The sequence below is a fragment of the Leishmania martiniquensis genome, chromosome 20 (genome assembly GCF_017916325.1).
Source record: "Leishmania martiniquensis isolate LSCM1 chromosome 20, whole genome shotgun sequence".
Classification (NCBI taxonomy): domain Eukaryota; phylum Euglenozoa; class Kinetoplastea; order Trypanosomatida; family Trypanosomatidae; genus Leishmania; species Leishmania martiniquensis.
In genome coordinates this window covers 56,094-79,289 of record NC_090155.1, presented here as the reverse complement: position 1 = coordinate 79,289, position 23,196 = coordinate 56,094, and the positions used below count along the sequence as shown (strand labels likewise).

The following is a 23,196-nucleotide window of genomic DNA, read 5'->3' as shown; positions in this document are numbered from 1 at the left end:
GGCCGCATCTACGAAAAGGCTCTCCCCCCTCTCGTATGGAGGCGTACTTGGTGGCATGGGCATGAGGACCGGCTCTCTGCCGGCCTCGTCGCTGCATTCCGTTATCGTCGACGGCTCTGCAGACCCCTTTCTCTTAGCTGTCCGTCTTACTGCTTATCTCTTTTGGTCTCTGCTCCCCCCTCCCTTCCCTTACTCGGGCCCACCCGTCCTACAGCACTAGCCTTCCCTGACAAAGACACGTGTGCCGGCTGCAAGTGGTGTCAAAGGCTGCTTGTGCCTCCCCAATTCACGGTCTCGCTCAACAGCCTGTTCGGCGACCTGTCCTCCTTTCTCGAGCCACGAGGTGCTTTATTTCTAATCCCACTTATCACCCCCTTTCCCGGTCTCCCTTCTAGCAGCCATGGCGTCCCTGTGGAAGATGTTGTGTCTGCTGCTGGCAGTGCTCGCCTTCGTGTGCGCTAACTCGGCGCACGCGATGTCGCGGTCTTATGTGCTGGAGCGTCGTGTCGGCAGTGACGGCGAGTGGGCCAAGGTCGGCTCCTTCGCCATCTCGCGTCTCTCTTCTCAGGCACTAGCTCGCATCTCCACACAGCTGGGCGGTGAGGCGAGCCTCAGCATCGAGGAACGCAACCGCTTCGCGGCGGCTGACCTCGTGTACTACCGCGCCTACCCTTACCAGGAGGGCCGGCCGGCACCAAAGCACGCCACAACGGTGGTGGTCACGCCTTGCTCGCTGATCCGCGGCTTCGACGCGATAGACAGTAAGACAGTGGTGCTCAATGAGGAGATCAGGATTGTCCCGGGCCCCAATGCCTCTCTGATGGGCCTGCAGGTGAGCAGTGAGACAAACGTTTTTCATTCGAAGATGCAGAGAGGTGATGAGTGCGACCGCAGCGTGGTGCAGAAGCTCTTCCCAACGGTGCGCTTGAACACCAGGGTCGGTCTCGTGCACCCAGTCAAGGTGGCGCGGAAGGTGCGCTACGAAGACCTCTCCATTCTGATGGAGGAGGCAAAGGACAAAGGCGAAAAGCTGCGATCAGAGAAGCGCCAGGTGCGCAACGCGGAGGGCGAAATTGTCGAGGAAGAAGTCCCTGTGGACGACCGCTCCTTCTTGCAGAAGTACTGGATGTACTTCGTCATCCCCATCGCCATGTCCGTCCTCCAGAACATGAAGGGCTAAGCTGGAGGCAGGGCGATTACAGGGGCACCTGACTCCCAGAGTGGGCAAAGGGCAGCACAAGGGGGCGCTGCCGCGTTCGTTTTCCCTCGCTGCCCTCCCCCCTCCCCCTCTCTTAAATGTTCCTCCCTGTGTGCGTGTTGTGTGCCTGTGTGTGAAAGCGCCCGTGCATGATGTTGCTTGAAGCGCGAAAAAAAGGGCCAGCTTCCCCCCCATCGTCATCGATAACGCCGGAAGTGTGTATGTGTTTGTGTGTGCTCGTGAGTGCCTTCGCTTCTCTTCGTTGGGTCGTTCTTCTTTCGCCTTTTCGCTTCGTCTTTTCTGACTTGAGTACGGCACCAAACCCACTGTTGTATTCGCACACGCTCCCGCGTTCGGCGGAAAGCTCCGCGGGCTATGCAAGAGCTCACATGCGTCCTGGTCAGAGTGGGCAACGGTACCCACCGGCTGAGGCAGAGAAAAGAGGAGAGAGGGAATGTGTGAGAAAGGGAACAAGCGTGCTGCCCTCCGCACTTCGGTTTCACAACCGGGCTCGCGCAGTCGACTTCGCCCTTCCATATCCTGCCCTCACGCCTGCGATGTGCGCTTGCCGGGGCTCCTCCCCAGCTTCGCATCACGGTGTCCATGCAGTGCTGTCATATGTGTGCAACGCATTGGGGGGCTCTCTTGCTCTCAGCAGCAGCCGCACTCGTTTGGCATTCTCTCGTTGCGCCACTCCTCCTTCGCCCCCCTTTTCCCTTCCTCTCCCCTCCTCCCCTCTCTCGTCGCGCTCCTATGGTGCGCCAGCTTGCGTGAGAAAGGGGCGTGCGCATCAAGCGGAAACGATACTCGCCCCCCTCTCTCTTTCAACCTTCGTAAGTTAACGAAGAATTTGAAGTGTTTTGGCTGCACTGCTGTTCACTATCGGTCGTCCTTCACCCGCCACTCTCTGCAGCGATTGCGTTTTCTTCTCTTCGGACTGTCGCTGTGGACATCGCCGAGTTTCGGAGGAGCGGAGTTTTGCCGTTCGACAAAATCTGAACGAAAAAGGCCGCACTCCGGCGCAGCCTCTCTCCGTTTCATTCGGCCATCCGTAAGGGTATGCGCCGGTATGCTCCTCTCTGCGCCAGGGCGGCCGCAGGGGCGGGTGCAGCCAAGTGCACCGCTGGCGACTCTTCCCCTGGCAGCGCCTCGTCCCTCGATGCACGCCGCAACGCCATCTTTTCAATGCGGCAGTCCCCCACGTCTCTCTACGTGGACTCTATGCACAGCAACACGCTCACAGACCACCCCCTCACGCATCGCAGCAGCCGTGACGAGCTGGCGTATCGCAAGCGGAAGCTCACGGAGCGGGGGCAGTATGAGCAGGCTGCCAGGGCGGAGGAAGAGGCGGACCAACGCGACCGAGAAGGCAAGGCCGGCGCAGAAACGAGGGAATACTATTGGGCAATCCTGTGTGCTGTACTTGGCTACTTAGTGGCGCACGCTCTCGTGTTCAGCTACTATTACCCAGATGACCTGCGACCGAGCTACTCACCAGACCGCGGCTACTCTGACGACGTCGCTGCGCGTAGGGAAGAGCTGGAGGCGGTAGATGAGATGGTGGGCTTGTCGGTGCTGGAGAGCTTGTACAGCAAGCGCAAGGCTGCTGTGAAGCGCCGTCTCGGTGGTGCCTGAGCGTAAGTGTGAAGCGTTACGGAAAGGTGGAAAGGGGCTGGGCCACGGTGACGCAATCGTGGGCTAATTCAAGCTCACACTGAAGGAAGAAGCACCCGATCTGGACGAGGGGCGGCGTTGTGTCTTCCGGACCATACTGCGTCCTATCCATGCTCTGCAGCGGTACTGTTTGCCAGTGCGTGACGGTCTGCGAGGCCTACGTGTGTGTGTCCTTCATGAGCTACCGGATCCACTAATTTTGGGTCTCAGCGCGTACTCTGTCATCTTCGACCGTTTTTCCCCCCTCCCCCTTCCCTACCTTCCGTTGCCTTCCTCTGATGTGGCCGCCCTCCCCGCCCGTTAAGTTGCGTCGTTCCGACACAAACACCCAAATGTAGCCACGTGTGCGTTTCTCTATCACCCGCATGTGCCTGCGCGCCAGCGCTCTTCGGCACGCTCCATTGCCTTCGCATCGGCTCTGTCTATCCGCGTCACTTTCACCCCTCTCCCGGTGCACATGCTGCTGCTTTCCCCAACCGGACGTATTGCAGGCAAAGATGTTCAGCTGCCTTACCGCTTAGGGAGGCTGGTCTCTTGTAGGCACTGTCGCAGCTGCTGCAGAGGTGGTGGTAAAAGAGGTATTCGCACCCTCTCTCGTCTCTCTTCCACCCCCTCTTTATGCATGAACTTCCGGGTGCACATCTTTGCCTGACGTTCTCCCCCCCTCCCCCTTCCCCTCCTTCCTCGCTGACCGACTCGATTCATGACCGCTGCCCCTCCACCCCACTTCAGATATTTTCTGTCTCTTTGCATGGCACTCTCGCTGCCGGCGAGTTCTTTCGTCCCTCCCTTCTTCATCAGGGCCAGCGCCCTACGGGCGTCGACCCGTGCGGGCCTCACTGCGCCAGCCAATCCCACTGCCTTCCACACCCCGTCGTCCTCTGAGGCGCACTCTGTAAAAGTTTATCTTCATAATGAGCAGTGACGATGCACACGTCGCTGATGCGGCCGCGGCTGTGGTGCACTTCTCCAGGCACGGTGATAAGGACTCGAACCAGGAGCTGGTGCACGCCATTGACCACTCCCTGGACGTTGGCGGCACGTTGGCAGCCCACACGATTGCTCCAAAGTTGCTACGGTGGGTGCTCGACGACGACACAGCCCGCACGTCCCCTGGAACGGTAACCTATGTGTGCGCTCTCAATCGGCACTTCTGTGTGCAAGTGATACTGGACCGCCTCGCACAGCCCTTGGATCGCCGCCCTGCCGGCTTGGAGGAGCTGCTGCAGTTCTACATGATAACGCTTCGCAGTGTTTCGGTCGAGGCAGCATGCAGGCAGCTCACCCAGTGTGTAGCCTGCCTGCTCATCGTGTTCGAAGACCACTTGGTCGAGCGACTGCGCGCTTGGATACGCGGTGGTGATGCCACACCGGCAGATGAGTGCCGCATGGCCCTGCAGATCTTCGTCGCAGTCGTTGATATTTTATCAGACCGCCGTGTCGCCATCGGCTCCATTCGACGCGCCACGCAGCGCCGTCAGCTGCAGACCCACTTGCTTATCGTACTCGAGTCTCCGCTGACCGACGCGGCTGACTTGCAGCTGCTTGTGCGTGCCACCGACGCTGCTGTAGGATTTCTGTGGGAGGCGATGCACGGTGAGCCGCAGGAGGTCGCGGCGACGTTTTGGGCGGCACTTCCCGCGAGCACTGTGTGGCAGTACTGCCTGCTCTGTCTTAATGCTGCTGTCTCTGCGTCTTCCTCCCCGGTGACGTGCCCGGAGGAGGTGCTGAAGCTCGTTTGCAGCGTCTTGCGCTGTCAGACCATTCTCAACGAAGCCGCCGAGGCTCTCCTGTCGAGCACGCTGCCGCTGGTGCTACAGCCCGTTGCGGCCTCGTCTGCCGCCACGGTGGACTGGGAGGCGATCAGTCAAGTGATCGCCGCCGCCCTCGAGTCATCCACAATAGCCATCGTTACACAGCAGCCCAGCGACGTACCCCTGTTTCGACTCTTCTCCTCTGCGGCCGACCGACTGGGGCAGCTGCTGCAGGCGCCGGCAGCTCCCATGACCGCGGTGTGTCACGTTTGTGAGGGGATCAGCGCCTTGACGCAGGCACTGCAGCCTGCGCCGCTTCCTGAGATGGAGCCGGACGACGACCCGGATGACTTTGCAGACTTCATTGAACAGGCGTGTGTGGCGAACGCGGAGAAGTCAGCCGCTATCACCCAACTGAGACCCTACATGCAGGAATGCACGAGAGCACTTGCAGCACGCCTCGCACATGGTGGGCTGGTGGAGGATGAGTGGAGGAGCATCTCGGCATACGTGGCACGACAGGTCGCTGACGGTGACATCAATGATTACGAAGTAACCCACAATGAGGTCGAGCTCGCCATCTTCACAACGTATGAACGCCTGACGGCTCTCCTTGGTATGTTGAGCATGGAGGAGATCAACATGGCGGTCCCGCAGGTGGGCCAGCAGCTCGTTTTGGTCATGGGGGACTCGGGAGCAGCTCTCACGTGGTTTGAGTTGGCGCAGCCGGAAGATCTACTCGCTCAGTCCGCCTTACTCCCGTGCTGCGTAGCGCGGCATGTGTCGTCGATGTCTGCAACGAGGTGGGCGATAGAACCTGACGCCATATGCGTGATGGACATTCTGATGCACGCACTCGCAGCGTACCTGGAATGTGGCGCACATTGCAGCAACGGCTTCCCGGGGGGCAATGTGAACGCCGTCATGGATGTGGCTAGGGCGAGTGTGGCGGTTGTGTTGGCCATTGCGGGGCAGCTTGGGCCAGATGGCGCGGCGCGCCTGCGTAATCGCAGCACTCCGTTGGTATCTACGCTGTGGCAGTGTGTGACCTCAGCGCCCGGGGCCCCTGCTGCAACGTCGACACGCCACGCCGCCGCGGAGGAACTCGCGACGCTGCTAGAAGCCGGCGTGACTGCACTGCCTGACACTGCGGTCGACCTCCTCAAGCAGCAGGACGCGTACACGCAGGCGGTTCTATTCGCCGCTGGCGGTGAGTCCACCCCAAGCCTGAGCACGCTGGAGGCGCTCGCGCACACACTTCATTGCCTAGCGCAGCTCTCGGCGGCGGAGGCCGAGGCGGTGGAGACGCGGGTGTGCCATGCCGTTGCGGAGCGCTCGCGGCGACTCTGCGAAGCGGGGGAATGGGCAGGTGAGGCTCTTGCGACGCTGCTAGACTCGTGGCATGCACAGCATCCGCAGCTGCTAGCATGCTTCTCAGCTTTGGCGGCTGTGGTGCCAGCCGAGATGCAGCCGGAGCTGCTGCTGGCCGGTATTACCCGCTTTTTCTCTCTGCCGCAGAGCCAGGACACCTCGACGCGCGAGCTCGCCGCTGCCTTGGAGGCTCGATTCGTGCACCCAATCGCCTCGTCGTCTACAACTGCCTCGTCTCTGCACGCGCTCTTGGCTTGGCTGTTGCAGTCACACCCCTCTTTCACCGCCGAGGATGGAGCACGTCGTGTGCGGACCCTTGCTGAATGCGGGCGGGCACTCTGCGAAGGCGGCCACGTGCCTGCCGTGAGCCTGGCCGAGACGCTCGTCAGCTGCGTCGCTCGCTGGCAGGAACATAAGTTGTCTTCAGCGCTTGGCAGCGGAGTGGCTGATGCGGCCCATGAGGGAGACGACACGGAAGATGACGCGCGGCTGGAGCAGGAAGTTTTGCAGAGGCTGGCGATGTGGAGCCGCTGCGTCGGTGCCTTGCCACAGCTCCCGGCAAACGGGCCGCCGTGGCTGGCGCAGCTGCAGTCGGCACACGACGACTATGAGCGTATGGAGGTGCTGAAACGCCTGTGATAGCCGCATGGGGAGGGTGCGGGGGGGGAGGGGGAGAGTAGCGCTGCGAGGGAGTCTTTCCATGGCTGTTCCTCCTCACCCTTCTCGACCTGCCTCAGCACGAGGCGCACACCCCAAGATTTCCCCTTTGTGTGCGCATGTCTGCACGAGTTGCGAAGCTCTGCAGTGAGGTCGGCGAACTATGGTGATCTCCACACATCGAAACAAGGAGAGGGGAGGGTGGTGGTGGTGGTGGTGCAATACCATGCTTGCGCCTTGTACGCCTGGCCAGCTCAAATCCACAGGGCCTTGGGCACACTACCGCCGCGAGCGAGGACGCCGCTCTACCTGTGACCGTCCAGCCGCCTGCAAAGTTTTTCATCAACAGGAGACATCTCCCGAAGCCAAACGTGCAGGGGGCAGCTCCCTCAGGTGTGTGTGTGTGTGTATGAGTGTGTTTGGGGGAGGTGGAGGGGCGCAGCAGCTTCCCCCCGCCTCGCACGAGTACAGAGCACGTCTTTGCGGCCCGCCTCAGGCAAATCCCTTTCTCATTGGCGAGGAAAGGATGAAGACAAGAAAGACGAATAGGACAAGAGGAAGGCTCACCTCACAGGCGTCTCTTTCACCCTCTCTGTGTGCGCCGGTGTCGGTGTGGCGTGCCTGTCACGCGTCATCTCCACTCCATTGGGCGCCGTCGCCCTCTCCTCCCTCGAGTCGGCTTGCCTGCACCCGCAGGGCCATCGTGGCCCCCGGACTGCTCTCCCGGGGCCTGCTGGCGTATGTCGACTGAGTTTCGGTGAGCGCTGTTTGTCCTCACCCCCGCTGTACTCTTGTGTACATCACAGGCACTCGTCCTTTTCCTCTATCCTCCCTTTTCCCCTGTGCCCGTCGAGGCTACAAACGCGGCCATCACCATTGCGTACTCTGCTGACAGTCGGGCGCGGCATAAGGAGCACCGCGGGGTGGCAGACAGCTCAAGCAAGCCGTCTCAAGGTAAGCGCTTCCCCTCTCGGGCCTCTCATTGCTTCCTCCTTCCCTTCCCAGGCGGCACCTCGGGCCTTCCCCTCTCCTCGCGTAGGCTCTCCCCTTCCCGACACCTTTTTCTTTTTTCGACAGACATCGAGTGCGTTTGAGCGAAGCGGAGGGCGCAGAGTGAGGGTGGCTGCCGATTTTGGTGTCTGCACGCCGCTGTTGCCCGTGCGTTTCCTCCCTAACGCTTCTCTTTGTGTTGCTGTCACTCCTGACACTGAGCTGCTATTCTGCGCAGAGGCCCTCGGACCTTTTCTCGCCTCGGATGTGGTCATGCCACTGCAGAGCGGCGCGCGCGACGGGGGTCTGGAGGTCGCACTTCCTTTTGGCTGGCTGTGTGGTGGTTCGGTGAGCCGCTCATCTATCGTGTCACCTGTGACACCGCCGCCGGGGTGCTGCCACTCACTGGTGCACTATCAAGATCGCTATCTCATATTATTCGGTGGCGGATCGCTTGCTCACTTCGCAAATGACGTGTATGTCTACGACATGGACAGCCGACGCTGGTCGCGAAGGGCCCCGGAAAACAGTGACATGGTGCCACCGCGGCTTGCCCACTCTTCCGTGATCCATGGAGACAAGATGATCGTGTATGGGGGGCAGGACCTCTGCAGCCCCGTCGTTTATGATGACGTTTTAGAGCTCGACCTTCTTACGTGGAGGTGGTCGGTGCTGCATCACGCTCAGGCGTGTCCGGAGGGCCCTGGTGCGCGCCTTCTTCACAGCGCACACACCGTAGGCAGTCGCATGTACGTGCTTATGGGCACTCCAGCGGTGCCTGGAGAGACGCCGTTGTGGTACCTAGACCTGCACACGTCGATGTGGCATCATCTCAGACCGGCCGTCTCTCACGACGGCGGCAGCGCCACCGAGTCCGGTGCCATGCTTCCGTTGTGCGGCTGTAGCTCTGCGGTGTCAGGGGATTGCATCTACCTCTTCGGCGGATACGTGGCTGAGGACGGCGAGAGAAGCCCCCTTTCGCATCGCGAGTACGTAAACACCCTCTTTGAGTACAACACGAGGCTCAACACATGGCGTTCGGTGAGGCTGCACCCGTTCGCGCCACGCCCAGCCGCCCGGTATGCCGCTTCGCTGGCTATGCACGACGGCTACGTCTATCTCTTTGGTGGAGATGCAAATGAGCCGGATGTGTCGCTGTACTTTGGCGATCTCTGGCGTATTCGTGTCCAGGATGAACCAGCGACCTGGTGCAAGGTCAATGTAGCTGGTGCGTTGTGTCCTTCCGCTCGCAGCGGCTGCGCATACACTTGTGCGAGGTCCTCGCTCTTCATTGTGGGCGGTGAGCTCCCCGTTGGCGACGCCTCCATTCCTTGGCTCTATGCTGCCGACCTTTTCCAGCTCCCACTTGGCTACTGTGGCCAGCTCACGCTGCGCGCCGCTGCGGCGCGGTGGCTCGGAACCACTTTCGGGCACCACCACGATACGCCGCTGCTTTTGTTTCCAGAAGACTTTCCGTTGCCGCTCGGTGCACGGTGCGCTCTCGACGAGTACTCTGAAAACTGATGCACACCTTTCTTTAGCTTCTGCAGGCCGACGTTCGTCAAGTCGTCGAATCGCATTCTCGACGGCTCTGCCACTTACGAAGTTCATCGCAGTGCGTGTGTGTGTGTGTATGTGCGAATGCGCTGGTGGTGTTGTAGACCGCTCTCTGCTGTACGCAGACGAAGCTGAATTGCTGCTATTTCTTCGCCTTGTTGGCCCTTGCAGGAAAACAGTCGCTATTCCGTAAGGCCGTTGGCGCCTTGCCTACGCGTCATCAAATGGCGCTGCGCTTTGGGGTGGTCGAAGCGTCTCTCCTCTCGTCCGTTGCACCCGTGTCGCTCGTTGTTTCGTGTGGACGGGCCCTTTCGCTTCTTCTGCATGCCCCTTAGGCTTCCAACGTTACCCACAGACTATCCAGCATCCATCACGCGGGCACGTTCTTGGGTACCGATCACGTAGCGTTCACCGCCAACCTCCGGCTCGTTTGCGTCGAGGCCCTTAAGCGAGGGGTCTATCCCCTCGTCTGAGGTGCGCACAGGCCTCCAGCACTCCGTCGACGAATGCGAAGACTGTTCGCTCCTCTCCATCAGCGCCATCTTTTCCTCCTCTGCCGTCGATTAGGCCCTGTCCCGTGCGGCTTCACCATTCTTGCGGGAGCCCGTCGCCTTCTCCACAACTCTCTTCAACGCATGTCTCTATCGGTGTTGTGCCGAGTGGCGTCTCGAGCCTCGTGCCTCTTCGCCCGCAACACAGCCTTGCTTCCACGCTCTTTCTCATCGCCGCCTCGGCCTTCCCTAACTTTGTCCACGTCGTCGGACTTGTTCGATCTTGTGAGTTGCACGCGCTCTCTAGTCGTGCTCACGCGGTCATGTGGTAGTAGTGCTGCCGACACGCACCTGTTGCGGTGCACGCGCGAGTGCACTGATGCCATTCTCGACGCGCTCTCCTCCTTGCCGCCGGGAACCCACGTGCAGGCTGACGTCTGCGTTGTGCTACTTGTCATCCTTCGTGCCTCCGCTCGGTTCTGGCATGAGGACAGGTGTGCTGCCATGGGGCAGCGTTTGGCTGAGCATGTGGATGTCGTCGTGCTGTGCACGTGGAGGCCTCGCGCGTTGGTGGCCATCGTGCACGCTTTCGCTAAAGCGTGCCCATCGCAGGCCCAGTTGCCCCTTTTAACGGACTGCCTAGCTCGACTGCAGCACTGTGAGGCGCAGCTAGCGGAGCACGAGGTGGCGGCAGCTTTGTGGTCCATGGCGACGCTGCAAGTCAGTGAGAGCCATCTCCCGTTGTGGAGTGCGCTCTGCAGACGAGCCGCGCTGTTGTTCTCGCGCATGAACCGCGTTAGTCGCCTTGCCGTGAGCCAAGCCCTGCTGCTGCAGCCTCCACAGCTATGTGAGCCGCAAGCTGAGCTGCTGCGTCTTGTGCACGCAGCCAACAGCGAATCGACGGAGCTCACCTCACGCAGCGAGGACTGGCGTGATGGCGGGCGCTTGTACGCCGTGCGCGGCCTGCAGGGCGCCGGCGCAAGTGATTCTTTAACCTTTCTCTCCCACTCGTCATCCAACAGCCTTGGCCCGACGTCGCAGCTGCTTCAGTGCACCACGCATGCACTTGCGGACGAGTCGCTGGTGCGGCTACTAATCACCCTTTTCGAGCGAAGTGCTTCGGTCACTGAAGAGCTGCGCCTGGTCGTGGCACATCTCACGCTACGCGACTCCCTTTCCGAGCACCTCTGCTTACAGCTGTTGCGGTTTTCGCAGGCTCGGCGCACGACTCCATTGCACATGGCGGGCGTGGCAGAGCAGGGGTTGCCTTCGGGCGCGTCTTCGCAAGCTGAGCACCCGGAGAAGTCGGCGTTGCTGCGTAAGCTGCGGCATCACGCTGTCCAACAACTGATTGACGTTTCGCAGCGTGGGGCAGTGCAGTCGCCGCGTGAGATCATCGAGAGCCTCTGCTTAGAGCACGGCGTGTTGTGCGCAGGAGAAGCATTCGAAAGTCAGCCGCAGCCATACGGCGCTGTCGATACAGACTCGGTGCCGTCTGTCTGGACTGCCCTTCTAAGGATCTTCTCCAATACGCTGAGAGACTCGGCGCGCGCTTTCGCATTCACAGGCGGTGAGGAGCTCTGGGGTTGGCACTGCATCACCGCCTACTTGAGAGCAGCGGGCGCAGCAAGCGGTAGCCGGACCGCTGATGCAGCGGCATTGCTGGAAACAACCCTCTGCGGACTCGAGCAGCGGCTCAGCACCACCAGGCACCCGCCACGCTACTGGCCCAACGGTCGAGAGCGTAAGATGAGGTGCGCCGAAGTAGTGGTGGCTGCCACGCACTGTAGGGGGACGCAGCTGCTAACCTACAGTGCCTCGTCGACCTCGCCGTGTGAAAATGCCATGGCGCTACTCGGCGAGTGTGTGCGAGAACTCACGGCAGAGCCACGGGCTCTGCTTGTCCCGACCATGCTGAGGTTGCTCTCTGCCGTCGATGAGGCACCCGCGGTCGTTGCCCAAGTTGTGCAACCACTGAAGCCGTTTCTGTTGGCGCAGCTCGAGACGCGCACGACCCGTGCCGCCGACATGCTGCCAAACCTCATCCAGTATCTCACGAGCACCCTTGCCCATCCGGTGGCGTGGCGGCAAGCGCCGCTGCGGGTGTGCGTCTCAGACGCGGTGCTGGACGTCTATCTTCGGGTGCTGCATCAAGAGCAGCAGCAGAAGCTCTCTGCTTTACAGGCGGAGCTGCTGGTGCGGTGCCTGCAAGAGCGCCGAACGAACGTGGAGGCGCTGGAGAGTGCATTTATGATGCTCATGACTCGCCGCCTCGGTCAGACGGCATCTTTTCTGAACACCGTACGGGTGCCGATTGCTTCGCTGTGTGGGCTTCTGGAGGTCGCCGGAGCCTTGCCGCGCAGCAAGTCGGCATCCACCACCGCGACAGCCACCATGATCATCAGTACCCTCTTGGACTTGCTCATTCAAGAGGCCATCCCGGCATGCACGACGGCAGAGGAGCTCATTGCTGGTGCCGTCGCGTTGCGCGACGATGCGGTGGCAGACATGCGGAGAACATCCGCCTTGGCTGCAGCGGTGCAGGCAAAGGGCTTGGCGCTGCTTCGATCCGCAGATGTGGCATGGACACCGACGCAGAAGGCGTACCTCATCGCGGCACTTGTGTGTGTGAATGTGGACCCGACACCAGAGCTCCTACAGGCACTGCGCGGGGAAGACCAGACTCCAAAAGAAGAGGCGGCCAGGTCTACTCAGTGAGCAGAAGAAAAGTGTTCGGTGCGCGTCTGTATTTGTCGTAGCGAGATGGGGGAGGGAGAGAGACGGTGTATCGAGGCGCGCGCAACGGCCAGCGAGGCCTCTTTCCCTGTGCCTTGCTTTTCGTAAGCGCTACGTTAAGGCATGCACACCTGCGCGCTCAACAGCAACGGCGATCATGCAATGACATATGAAAGAGTACTACAACACAGGCACAGACTTCGGCGCCGCTGCGCTGATGGCTGTCGTGCTGCACGCATTCCGTTGAACGGGGGCGACGCGCGTCCCCTTTTTTTGGGCACGCGCTTTCAAGCGTCTGCTCTTACGGCTCAAGGAGGGCGAGCCGCCTTTTCTCCTCTCTCGGTCCCATTTCCACACACATACACACACACACACACACACAGGTTGCACGCACAGGTTACACAGGGGCGGGGTAGCGACACCTCCAGCATCTCGCACTCCTTCACATGCTTTGGGCCGATACTGATGACTCCTCCCATGTCACTGCTGTCGGACTGCGTGAGCTCTCTGCAGACTTGTCTTCCGCTCTTTCTCCCGCCGTCTTCGCCCCCCACCTGTGCCGTCTGACTTCGCTCTTCGATCTCCCTTCTTCTCTGCGCGGCTCCCCGCTCCCCTGTCCTTCGCCTCGAGACCCACCGGCCCGTGCGCGCGCGCACACACACATACACAGAGCTCCAGAGCACCAAAATGGGGCAAAAGAAGGGTTCATACATAAAGTTTGAGGTTAACGGCACTGCGTGCGGGTCAGAAGATGGCACGCACGACGTCAAGACATTGTGCGGGCCGCACGCCGTCTTGCTGCGCGCAGCGACGGCCGTACCATCGTTTTCTGCATTTCCGCCATCGCTTTCGCCAGCAGAGACACTCAGCGAACTGCCGGAGCGCTTGACAAACTTCACTATCTGCGCCGTGGACGCACGGGGGCATTTTGCAGTTGAGGAGGGTGACGCCTACGAGGTCGGTGCCGTCGTGGCCGTGGACGGTCAGGTGGCGTTGCAGGCGGCGATGGGCGGCGTGCCGCGCGCACCGGCAGCGGCTTCACGGACGGCGGTGGCGCGCCCAAGTGCGAAGAAGGAGACGCGAAGAGCCCCCACGAAGTACGGTATATTTTTGAGACGTTTTCTGCAGATGTTCAGGACGAAGGGCTTCCGGGCAGCCGCGGAGGAGTGGAGGCGCCTCTCGGTGGCGTCGAAGAAGAGCGATGATGTGGACGCCCTTATTGCGACGGTGGCCCGTTCAGGTCGCTATCCGCTGCGTTCGTCTCCGAGCTAAATGGTCGCTGCTGCTGCTGCTTTTCTTAAGTGTGCTGCTTAGTTCGCGAGAGTCGCTCACCGAGCGGAAAACTGTTCCAGCCACCCCCCTTTTCTCCCCCACTCCCCGAAGGGCGCCGCACTTGAAAGGGCAGCGCCGAAGTGTCGACGCACAGAGGAGGTCATCTTTGGTGCCCCACCCCCAAGACATCCTTTCCGCAACCTCGGCAGCACCTCCTGTGGCGCTCAAGTGCTCCCGCTGCCTCTGCCGTACCACTTACCTTTCCTTTTTCACGCACTTCTTTCCGTCTCTCCTTCCCCTCTCATGGCTCCCCTTTCCAATAGGCCGGCACTATTCGCCTGGAGCGTCGTGCGCGTGTGCGCGTTCGGCCTCCGCAGAGCGTTGAGGTGGGCACTCTCTGCATGCACACGCACTGCCGTCTTCGTCCTCCTCTCTCCAACTATCTTTTACCCTTCTTGCAAGGGTGTGTCCGTCTGCAGGGGTGCAGCACTGCGTGACGGGTCCGAGGCAGCGAAACGCAAAATGGAGGGAGAGAGGGAGAGAAAGGCTCGAAAGCGAACGAATGACGTGCGACCGTCCACCCCTTTCCTCCCCCTCTTCCCCTCTCTCCTTCTCGCCCTCTCTTCCACGCGCTCTTCACCCCTGACCGGCTTCACGCATGCATGCTCAAGTCGTATTCCTCAACTGAGGAGGGCGGGGGCGTGGTGGACTGGAGGGGAGGTGAGGTGGTGCCACGGGTGTCTATCGCTGCGTTCTTCTCCGACGCATTCTTCAATTTAGCCAACCAGCATTCGGAGGCCTCTGTTGCCGTCTTTCCTCGCCATGGACACCGTCTCCTTCAGCACTCAGTCCGTCCAGACGGCAGATGCCGCTACCGTCATGTGGACCGCCTGCGCAGCGCGTCAGTGCCTTCTTGCTATGCGCTTCGTTACGCCTTTCGTTTCACCGCCTGGCGTTGGGGCCGCCCGCTCTAAACCTTCCTGCTTCCCTCTCCCCCACCCTCGCACGCCCCTCCCGCACACTCTATGAAAGCATCGACTGTATACAATAGCACCGACACCAGAGTCGGCGCTCCTCCGCGCGCCTTCGACGGGATGTCTGCCCCATCTTCGTCCTACCGTGAGTATCGCCAAGCGCTGATCGAGTTGTACGAGAAGTATGACCCCGCCAAGGTATCACGAGTAGATGGGCTGCTGCACCAGTTTGCAGGGCACGAGGAGGCCCTCGTGAAAGCCGTGGAGCGAAAATTCTGTGAAGGCGCTGACCCTACGGCCGCTCTTGCTTCCGCCTCACACGTTGCAGCATCCCCGCAGCCCCCGGTGACTCGGGAGGACACCGACTTCGTAGGCCCTCCGCTAGACGCGCCGCCCACCGCCGCCACCCCTGCTAGCAAGTATGACGCAGCGCCGTTTTCAACTGCAGGGCAGCCGCCCGCGGTACCTCCTGACCCCAATGGAGCCAACTCCAGCGAGGCTGCATGCCGAGGTAACAGCGGCACGAGGCCTCTGCGCTCGCATGAAACCCACGCTCCGCTTCAGGCAAGTCGGAACTTTCATGAGCCCACCGAGTCGCAGGGGCTGGAAGAGCCATATCTGCACACCTTGGCGAAGAAACAGGAGGAGCAGTCCGCGGAAGCTGCAGAGGACTCTGCCGTGGAGGCGGCGATGCCAGCCACGCCACCCCATGGAAAGACGAATCTTCGAGGCGATCACGAAGCGCATACTAGCGACAGTGCCGGCTATGAGGAGTCGGAGGCGCGAACGTTGCGCATGTCGCATTCGAGTGCACCAGGCCGAGCACCCCAAGCGGAGCGTCAGCGACAGCGCTACCTGGGGCGAGAGGAGGGAGCTGCCGAGGAGACTATGCCCAAGTGCGGCCCTGAGTCGGCGCCTCGAATAGTGAACACCGAAACGACAAGCCCCTTTGTGGCAGCCGAGCCGAGGGAGGGCACAAAGACCGCCGCCGCGAAGGACGCAGATGTTCTCCAGGCGAACTATCGCAGCGCACCGCTGGTGCTACAAGCCGCGCCTCAGGAAGCCGAGAAGGCTGCTAAAAGCTCCATGGAAGGAGTGGCAGCTCCTGCTTCGGTAGCAGCGGCTCCGACGAATCAGGCTGATGGTGCAGTACGCGCAGAAGAAGAGGCGGATGCCCCACAATGTGAAGGGGTTGAGGCGGCCTCCACGCCGGCCGCATCCCGGAGGGTGGAGGCGGCTGCAGTGTTGGCGCGCATCACAAGGCACGAGGGCAGCGCCGTTGATGCTGCGGCTGTCTCGGCGTCTGCGGTGCTCCTTTCCAGCGGTGACTCTCGGCCCGCCTCCTCACCACCGGCCAAGGGCGCTGCGGTGACAAGTTTGACTAGCAGCATCCCGGCTCCCGTTGCCATGGCGCGACCTCTTCCAGTGGTCTCTGCCAGGAAACCTGAGAGGGGCACCAGGGTGTCGCGTGCCTGCCGGGTTGCTTTGCCGGTGTGCAGGGGTGTGGTGGCGCCTTCCCTTATCTTGGCTGAAGACGAAATAGATGCCGCGCTGAACAGCGCCATAAGGCGAACGGCACTGTTCGATGTCACGTTCTACGATTTCTTTCGCGTCTTGGGAAGCTCCTATCACCACGGGCACGAGAGGGTCAGCCGGCTGGTGGCCGATACACTGTTCGGTGCCTTGTTCCCAGAACTGTCACCGGCAAAAGTGCGCTGGGAGACTGCGGGCGCGTCGCGCGCGGGTGAAGAGGAGGCCGGCGTGTCAGATGAAGAGATGCGAGAGTGTATCGTGCGCGCCACGGCGCGGCAGCTGCGGAGTAGCGCCACGGTATCGGATGTGCGTGCGGCACAAAGTGCGCAATCACTGGTCCGGTGCATGGCAGACTTTGTGACGACCTGCCGCATGGCGGTGCTGCAGCTGCAGCGGCAGTCGTGCCCCCTCTTCGTGGGCTTCTGGGTGCATTGCTCTGTTCTGCCACGCGCTGTGCCGCACTGGAAGCGGCGCTGGGCCATGACGAGCTCAGAGGGCGACGCCGTTTCCGTCTGCCACATCGGCTCCCTCAGACCAGAGTTGCGCATTCCGTTTTGGAGTGTTGCACGTTGCTACCGCGAGATGCATGCAGCTCATGCGCCACCCGCCTACACGCGCAACGGCCTTGCTTTCCAACTGACCACGGGAGCGCCGCCGTTGCTCGTCGTCGTGTGCCCGGAATCCGGTGATGTGACGGCAGAGCTCCTTTCCGCTTTCCGCTCATGGAGCGGCTCACAGAGCCCCGCTCCAAAAAGGGCCGTCAACGGGCTCGTGGCCTCCTCGTCGACGGTAGCATCTCACGCGGAAATGGTCGCCTTGGAAGGCGCAACGCAGCTGAGCGCCAATGGGACTCGAGTGTGGGTTCTTGAGAGGACCACGCTGACGTACGAGGCGCAAAGATGGAGCGTGGAAGAGCTGTCGATATGCATGGTGAGTGACCGCACCCGCGAGCTGCACACTTGTGCAGTTGCCGGCGTCGAGAGTGTGATCGCTGAGGTGGAGCTGCCAGTTACACCACCGGTGAGGAGCACGCATGGATTTGTCCTATGCTTCGGCAAAGGCTCAGCTCCGCTGATGGCGTTTACCGAACAGCGGCAAGAGCGGACACGGCTGCTCGATCGTCTCTATCGGAGCCGCGTGCTCACTCAAATAGCAGCCGGGGAAGAGGGCATCAGAGGAGGGGGCATTTAGCCAAGCTCCTCACTGCACCACGCGTGCATGAGGACATACGCGTGTGTGAGTCTACATGAGCCTCAGTTAATGGCAAAGAAGACGGTAGCGGCATGATCAGGGCACTTGCTCCTACAATCCTGCCATGGCACTTACCATCTTTGCCGTATCCCGTGAGCTCGATCCCCTCTCCCCCTTCTCTTCGTCTCCCTCTCTCTCGTCCACCTGTACTCTTCGGGCAGAGCGTAGGCGAATAACGCGTCCCGTTGGCGAATGGTAAAAACTGCATCTCCGTCCAGGACATGCACCGGCACATCACGGCCCCTCCCCCATCAGGCGAGTCCGCCCTCCATGAGGCGGGCGCGGTACCATCGAAGGAACGCTCGAACGGCCCTAGCAGGCGATGCTGTGGAGGCGTGGGGGGGAGGGGCAGAGAGGAATGGGAGGGAGGATCTGGGCTTGTGTGGCCATTGTGGAGCACGCCTTCATAGTGCTCTTCATCTGAGCAGTGTATACGTCCACGCGAGTTGTGCCTCCGCCTTCTTTCGTCCGTTTGGAGGTCTCTGTTGCGGAAGTCCGCGGACGTGTCTCACCCATTCAACTTTAGGCTACAGCTGTGCAGCGTCCGTTTCCATGGTTGCCACTTCCCTACGCGCTCCTCGAACGGTTGCGCGACAGGTTTAGAGGGCCGACCACACGATCTTTTGCCACCGCATATCTGTGCCGGTGTAGTCCCTGTACTGCCGCTCTTCACCGTTTTCCCCTCTCGTCCTCCTCTTCCTGTTGACTCTGAGTGTAGCGCATTGAACACGACCATCTCTCCTCCTCCGAAAAAAAAAACGGGACAGGCAACGCGCGGAGGCCCTCTCAACCCCACCCCCCAATCTATGCGTTCAGCTTCACGTAGGTCTTAGGAGGCGCTTTCATGGGAGCGCCCGCGACAATGGAGGTGGGCTCGCACCTAATTGCGACTGAACCGTGCGACATCACCGAGCTGCAAGCCGAGTTCGCAGGCTGCTCCCTTCGAGAGGCGTACAAGGCAATCTGCCGCCGGCTTCGTGTCAGCCCCCTCTCGTCCGCCTCTGTGATGTTTCCTGACGGCGCTGACGCATGGGCTGCGGTGACCACGCTGGATTTGTCTCGCACGTATGTTGGCTCGAAAGGGGCGATGCCGGTGATTGAGATGTGCCGTCGCCTGCCTCGGCTTCGGTCGCTCGTGCTCAGCGACAACTATCTCAGTAACGAAGCGGTGTGGCGCCTGGTGCAAACGGCCCTGTTTCACCCATCCTTAGAGCGAATTGACCTCTCTGCCAACAAGCACATCTCGTGGAGTGGCGCCATGTGTCTCGTGGAGCTGGTGCTACGCAACTCACGCATCATCTACATCGGGCTTCAAGGATCAACTGTGCCGCCGGAGATAGTAAGCTCCATAGAGGCGAAGACGCGGCAGAACGCCGTCGGTCGCTTCCGCAGCAAAGGCCTGAAGCGATCACCGCCGGTGCATCCGGCCGCTGTGTACATTCGCGCTCTGAAGCACCTCTTCTCGACGCACCAACAGCTTGGGCGGGTGAGCGCTTCTCTGCTCGAGAGCGGCTTTGAAGAGCTGTTGCGCGTCTCGGGACGCACCGGGGAGCTGCACCTGTTCACCGACAAAAGTATTGCAAAGCTCAAGGCGCGCACCCCTCCTGGCGGTCTCACCTGTGAGGCGTTTCTGGTGCTGCTCTTGATTGATGGCAGTACCTACAGCGAGGCCACCGTGGCAAAGCTGAAGCGCGTCTTCACCATGTTCAACATGGACCCCTCCGTCCCAGACCCCATCAGTGATGGCTATGTCCTAGTTCAGGACATTGCAGATATCATGACACATGTGTACGGCTCGAGGCCTTCCGATGCCGACGTGGCAGCGCTGCAGCGCCGCTTAGGCGCCAGTGCTGACACGACTCTCGGCTGGGAAGAGTTTCTCTACGTAGCGTATCCGTGTGGACCACAGGCGGGTGATCGACTGTGCTGCATGGCATGCACGCCTCTCGCGAACCCGATCGAGGTGATGCATTACTGAGCCGGGCAGTGCTGCTTTGGTTTTGCGTGCCAGCGTGCGATGACGGCTGAGGAGGCGTCTCTGCGATTCGGATAGCAGATGCGATGAGGGCCCCGCCCAGCGCTCTCTGCGAGAGACTTTGCTTCTTTGCCGTCGTTCGCGGGCTCGGTGAGCTCGCCAGTGCATCGGATTCCTGCCGGTGTGCTCATGTACATAGTGTGCCGCGTCGCTCGTTGTTGCTGGCGTGGAGAGTAGGAGGGCGGCTGCCAGAGACTATGCGTGTGTGTGAGTGCGAGCGGGGTGGAGGAGGGCATGTTTAAGAGCTGTACACGGACGGGTACTGAACCGGACTGTGCGTATGCATGCACACTTGAATCTGTGTGGTCACGTGCCATGCCGACTCCGCACTTCGCCCTCTCTTGCTTTCTCTCACGTCCTCTTCTGCTCTGCAAGACCATCGTTTGTGTACGGAGCGCCCCCGTGGCTCTCTCTCCCTCCCTTCCTCTCAGAATGCGGTGTCGCCGTTGCGCGCTTCTCGGATAGAGGGGAGAGGATGCCTACCACTCACGCGCACTTCCTCGTCACTCCCGTGCTCGAGGCCGCCGCCGCGTCTCCTGCTCCCTTTCCTCTCCTCATCACCGGTATCACTGCCCACGCCTCCACGTACCTCTGTCACTTCCCCTCTCCGCTCTCGAGACCCCCGCCCCCGTCGTCCTCCTCTCGCTTCCTCATGGACGGCTCACCCGATCTATTTCAGGCAACAGACTCGATTTTTTCGAGCCAGTGGACGAGCATTCGACGCCGTCTGCGCTCTGTAAGAGTGGTGGGGGTGTGGCTTTCTCCCCCGTTGCTTCTGGAGCCGCCGTACCCTATCATCAATTCTTGCGCCCGCTACCACTGCTTCTGTGAGCCGGTGCAGCCTCTCCTCATTAAAGCACCACTGTACCATGCACCTTGGCAGTCTTCAATGCACACAGAAGGGGCGTGTGCGGCTGCCTTTGGGTAACCGAGGCGGCGCTGTTTATACGGACGACTTTGGTGGCGTCTGGGTGACGGCGGACGATGCGCGCAAAGTTTTGTACTACGCCCCCCACACGCTCGCTACTTCCATAGAGCAACAGCAACAGATGAGCCTCCCCGTGAGTTCCAACAGTGCTTCTTGTGTACCGCTGTCCTCCTCGTGTATGCCCTACACAGTCGCGTTTCACTGCGACGCGGGCGATGCCCCTCAGGCGGATCGAGTTCACTCACTTCTTTTCTTCAGCCGTCATGCGTGCGACAGCGGCAGCCCTAAATGCGACCTGTGCATTGTCACAGCACACGGCACGCTGGCGTTTGTTCGAGTGCCGGTCAGCGACCACGAAGAGCCGCCGCCGGCAACAGTCGCGCAACCGCATCAGGAAGTGCGCCTCGGTATGCGTGTCTGCGCCGCTACCGTTACCTGTGGCGCTACAGGGCATTTTGTTTTGTGCTGCCAAGACGGGGCTTTCACCGAGGTGATTCGCGTCACAGTCATCAGCCCTGCCGAGCAGCTTGGCAGCGCTGGCTCCGCTGCTGCCGAGGGGGACTACGAGGTCGATGCTACCGGCTTGTTCAGGGTAGAAGGCCGTATCGAGGTGGTGCTACACGATCCCGTACAGGATGTGCTCGTCACGGTCAGCGGTGCTGGCTACGTCGACGTCTGGGATATGCCTTCTGCGGAAGATGTGACGATGATGTACGGGTCACTGTCATGGGACTGCGACCGGTACGGCTCCCCGACCTGTGCATTGCTGTGTCACGGCCGATTGTGGGTGGGGCTCACATCGGGGCAGTTGCTGGTATTCCCCTTTTCGGATCGCGCCCGCGCGGCGCCTTCTCCGTCCTCGCAAGGCGTCCAGCTGCTACGTAGCCACACGTCGCGGGTGACGGGCCTCCTCCGTATGTCGTTGGGCACAGATGTGTGGAGCTGTGCTATCGACTCGGCAAAGGTGAATGTGTGGGATGCCGCAAGTGCGGCGTTTCGCGGCTCCTTTGTCTTTCCAGATGTCGGTCTCTTGGCGTGGGAGGCCGGCGCAGCCCATCTGCGCACGGCGCTGTGGGGCATTGATGGCGTGACCGGCGAGCCGAGCCTAATGCAGGTAACTCAAGCCTTGCCAGACCCCAATGGCGCGCAGGTGCTCACCCGAGAAGAGACTCGTGCACAGCACCGCGCCGGTGCCCTTCTGCACGCCTACCAAGTCTGCTGGCGATCGATGCTGCGTATGCTTCGTCAACTGCTGTTCGGTGACGCCGAGGATACTGACGCAGACGCTGGGAAGGTCATGCTGGCCGCACTCGAGCTGGTTGGGCAAGATGCCCACGATGGCGGCGATAACAGCGACGTCCTTCGCGCAATTCGCGCCATCCACGAACCCTTGCGGCGGCTTCGTGACGCACACCGCAGAGACGACCCCGAGAGCGGCATCGAGACTATGGATTTACCGTCGTTGATGGAGTCATGCGCCACATGGCATGAGGCGCAGAGTCGCGCTTTGATTGAGGTCGATGCGCTGCTACGCACATTAAACGCATCGACTTCTGAAACATCGCGCCTCACCTCACTAGAGGATGTTGGAGAAGAAATTGTAATGCTCCGTGCGCGTGTGGACGAGCTTGAGTCGGAGCTGGCGCGGATAGGCGACCGCTGTGACCATGATGCTGTCCCTAGGGGAGGCGAAGAGTCTTCCGTCGACGTTGTCGACAAAGATTTTCAGAGCGCGCAGGACGCGCTAAGTAGCGAGCTGGAGAGAAACCGGGAGCTGGAAGCCCAGCTGAGCGAGGCGCAGAGCGAGTTAAGGTCTCTCGCCTCCCAGCACGCACATACGCAGCAGCTGCTGGAAGCTTCCAATGAACACGTGGAGCAGCTGAAGCGGTCATTGCAGGCCGCCAAGAGGGCAGCCGAGGTGAAGCTCTCTGATGTTTCGTCCTTCTTCGAGATGGAGTCGATGCTGCATGAGTCACAGGGCGTCATCGCCGATCTCTCGGCCAAGGTGGAGACGCTACTGAAGGAGGCTGATGTGACGACTGCGTCACTGCACGCGTTCCAGGAGAGGCAGGAGGCCGCGAAAAAAGTCTTGCAGCGAGTGCTGTGCACTCAAAATGACCTCGCTGATGATGTTTGCTCGTTAGTGGACGAGGTGAGTGTGGCAATCGCAGAGTTCAAAAAGCGTCAGCACGCTGCCCTTGCAGAGCACGCTTCTGCTTTCGTCGGTGTGGTCGAGGGGGAGATGTGCCGGCTTGAGATGTCCATCGAGGAGCGCCTGCATGAGCAGCAGAGATGGCTTCGTTCCCTCTCACTGGGGTGGAAGGGTATCGAGGCGTGACGGCAGCGGACCGATTCCTGTTTGCCCGCACAAAAGGGCGCGCGGCGCTCGTGGCGCCCGCAGCGTTCTGCTGAGGGTGCGCATATGAACGTTTTCGTGCGAGGAGGGGCTCACCGCTTCGCTCTCACGCATGCGGACGCTTCGACACATCATCTGCCGCTCACGGCGACACCGCTTCGGCTGCACATGAGGGGCACCATGCCACCACTTTGTATAGGAGAGAACTTCATGAGCTGTGCCAATGGAGGAGGAGGAGGGCAGTGTGCCAACGGCCCGATCCATCCAGCGGCTCCTCTGCACTCCTCTGACGCGTCAAGGACGGGTCTCTTTTTCAGGGGCGTCTCGATGCACAGAAGGGCACACAGGTGCACGCGCGCGTGTGCGCCTGTGTGCGTATGTGCGCATAGAGAATAGTTATCGGGTGTAGAGAGGGAGAC

At 61.0% G+C, this 23,196-nt stretch overlaps 9 protein-coding genes across 9 annotated transcripts; all 9 read left to right on the top strand.

The window, feature by feature from the left end:
* Nucleotides 1-400: 400 nt before the first annotated feature.
* Nucleotides 401-1,180, top strand: LSCM1_06366 (uncharacterized protein; the record flags this gene model as incomplete). Its single annotated transcript, XM_067323797.1, has 1 exon — nucleotides 401-1,180. One exon carries the CDS (start codon nucleotides 401-403, stop codon nucleotides 1,178-1,180), a length of 780 nt encoding a protein of 259 aa, XP_067179111.1.
* A 1,077-nt stretch (nucleotides 1,181-2,257) lies between these two features.
* LSCM1_06365 (uncharacterized protein) lies at nucleotides 2,258-2,833 on the top strand (the record flags this gene model as incomplete). Its single annotated transcript, XM_067323796.1, has 1 exon — nucleotides 2,258-2,833. The coding sequence occupies one exon, from the start codon at nucleotides 2,258-2,260 to the stop codon at nucleotides 2,831-2,833; it is 576 nt and encodes a 191-aa protein (XP_067179110.1).
* A 953-nt stretch (nucleotides 2,834-3,786) lies between these two features.
* On the top strand, nucleotides 3,787-6,636 carry LSCM1_06364 (uncharacterized protein; the record flags this gene model as incomplete). The annotated part of the gene is made up of 1 exon (XM_067323795.1): nucleotides 3,787-6,636. The coding sequence occupies one exon, from the start codon at nucleotides 3,787-3,789 to the stop codon at nucleotides 6,634-6,636; it is 2,850 nt and encodes a 949-aa protein (XP_067179109.1).
* Nucleotides 6,637-7,917: 1,281 nt separating this feature from the next.
* Nucleotides 7,918-9,168, top strand: LSCM1_06363 (uncharacterized protein; the record flags this gene model as incomplete). The annotated part of the gene is made up of 1 exon (XM_067323794.1): nucleotides 7,918-9,168. The coding sequence occupies one exon, from the start codon at nucleotides 7,918-7,920 to the stop codon at nucleotides 9,166-9,168; it is 1,251 nt and encodes a 416-aa protein (XP_067179108.1).
* A 668-nt stretch (nucleotides 9,169-9,836) lies between these two features.
* Nucleotides 9,837-12,410, top strand: LSCM1_06362 (uncharacterized protein; the record flags this gene model as incomplete). Its single annotated transcript, XM_067323793.1, has 1 exon — nucleotides 9,837-12,410. The coding sequence occupies one exon, from the start codon at nucleotides 9,837-9,839 to the stop codon at nucleotides 12,408-12,410; it is 2,574 nt and encodes an 857-aa protein (XP_067179107.1).
* Nucleotides 12,411-13,115: 705 nt separating this feature from the next.
* LSCM1_06361 (uncharacterized protein) lies at nucleotides 13,116-13,700 on the top strand (the record flags this gene model as incomplete). Its single annotated transcript, XM_067323792.1, has 1 exon — nucleotides 13,116-13,700. One exon carries the CDS (start codon nucleotides 13,116-13,118, stop codon nucleotides 13,698-13,700), a length of 585 nt encoding a protein of 194 aa, XP_067179106.1.
* Nucleotides 13,701-14,794: 1,094 nt separating this feature from the next.
* On the top strand, nucleotides 14,795-17,398 carry LSCM1_06360 (uncharacterized protein; the record flags this gene model as incomplete). Its single annotated transcript, XM_067323791.1, has 1 exon — nucleotides 14,795-17,398. One exon carries the CDS (start codon nucleotides 14,795-14,797, stop codon nucleotides 17,396-17,398), a length of 2,604 nt encoding a protein of 867 aa, XP_067179105.1.
* Nucleotides 17,399-18,302: 904 nt separating this feature from the next.
* LSCM1_06359 (uncharacterized protein) lies at nucleotides 18,303-19,436 on the top strand (the record flags this gene model as incomplete). Its single annotated transcript, XM_067323790.1, has 1 exon — nucleotides 18,303-19,436. The coding sequence occupies one exon, from the start codon at nucleotides 18,303-18,305 to the stop codon at nucleotides 19,434-19,436; it is 1,134 nt and encodes a 377-aa protein (XP_067179104.1).
* Nucleotides 19,437-20,362: 926 nt separating this feature from the next.
* Nucleotides 20,363-22,759, top strand: LSCM1_06358 (uncharacterized protein; the record flags this gene model as incomplete). The annotated part of the gene is made up of 1 exon (XM_067323789.1): nucleotides 20,363-22,759. The coding sequence occupies one exon, from the start codon at nucleotides 20,363-20,365 to the stop codon at nucleotides 22,757-22,759; it is 2,397 nt and encodes a 798-aa protein (XP_067179103.1).
* Nucleotides 22,760-23,196: the final 437 nt, after the last annotated feature.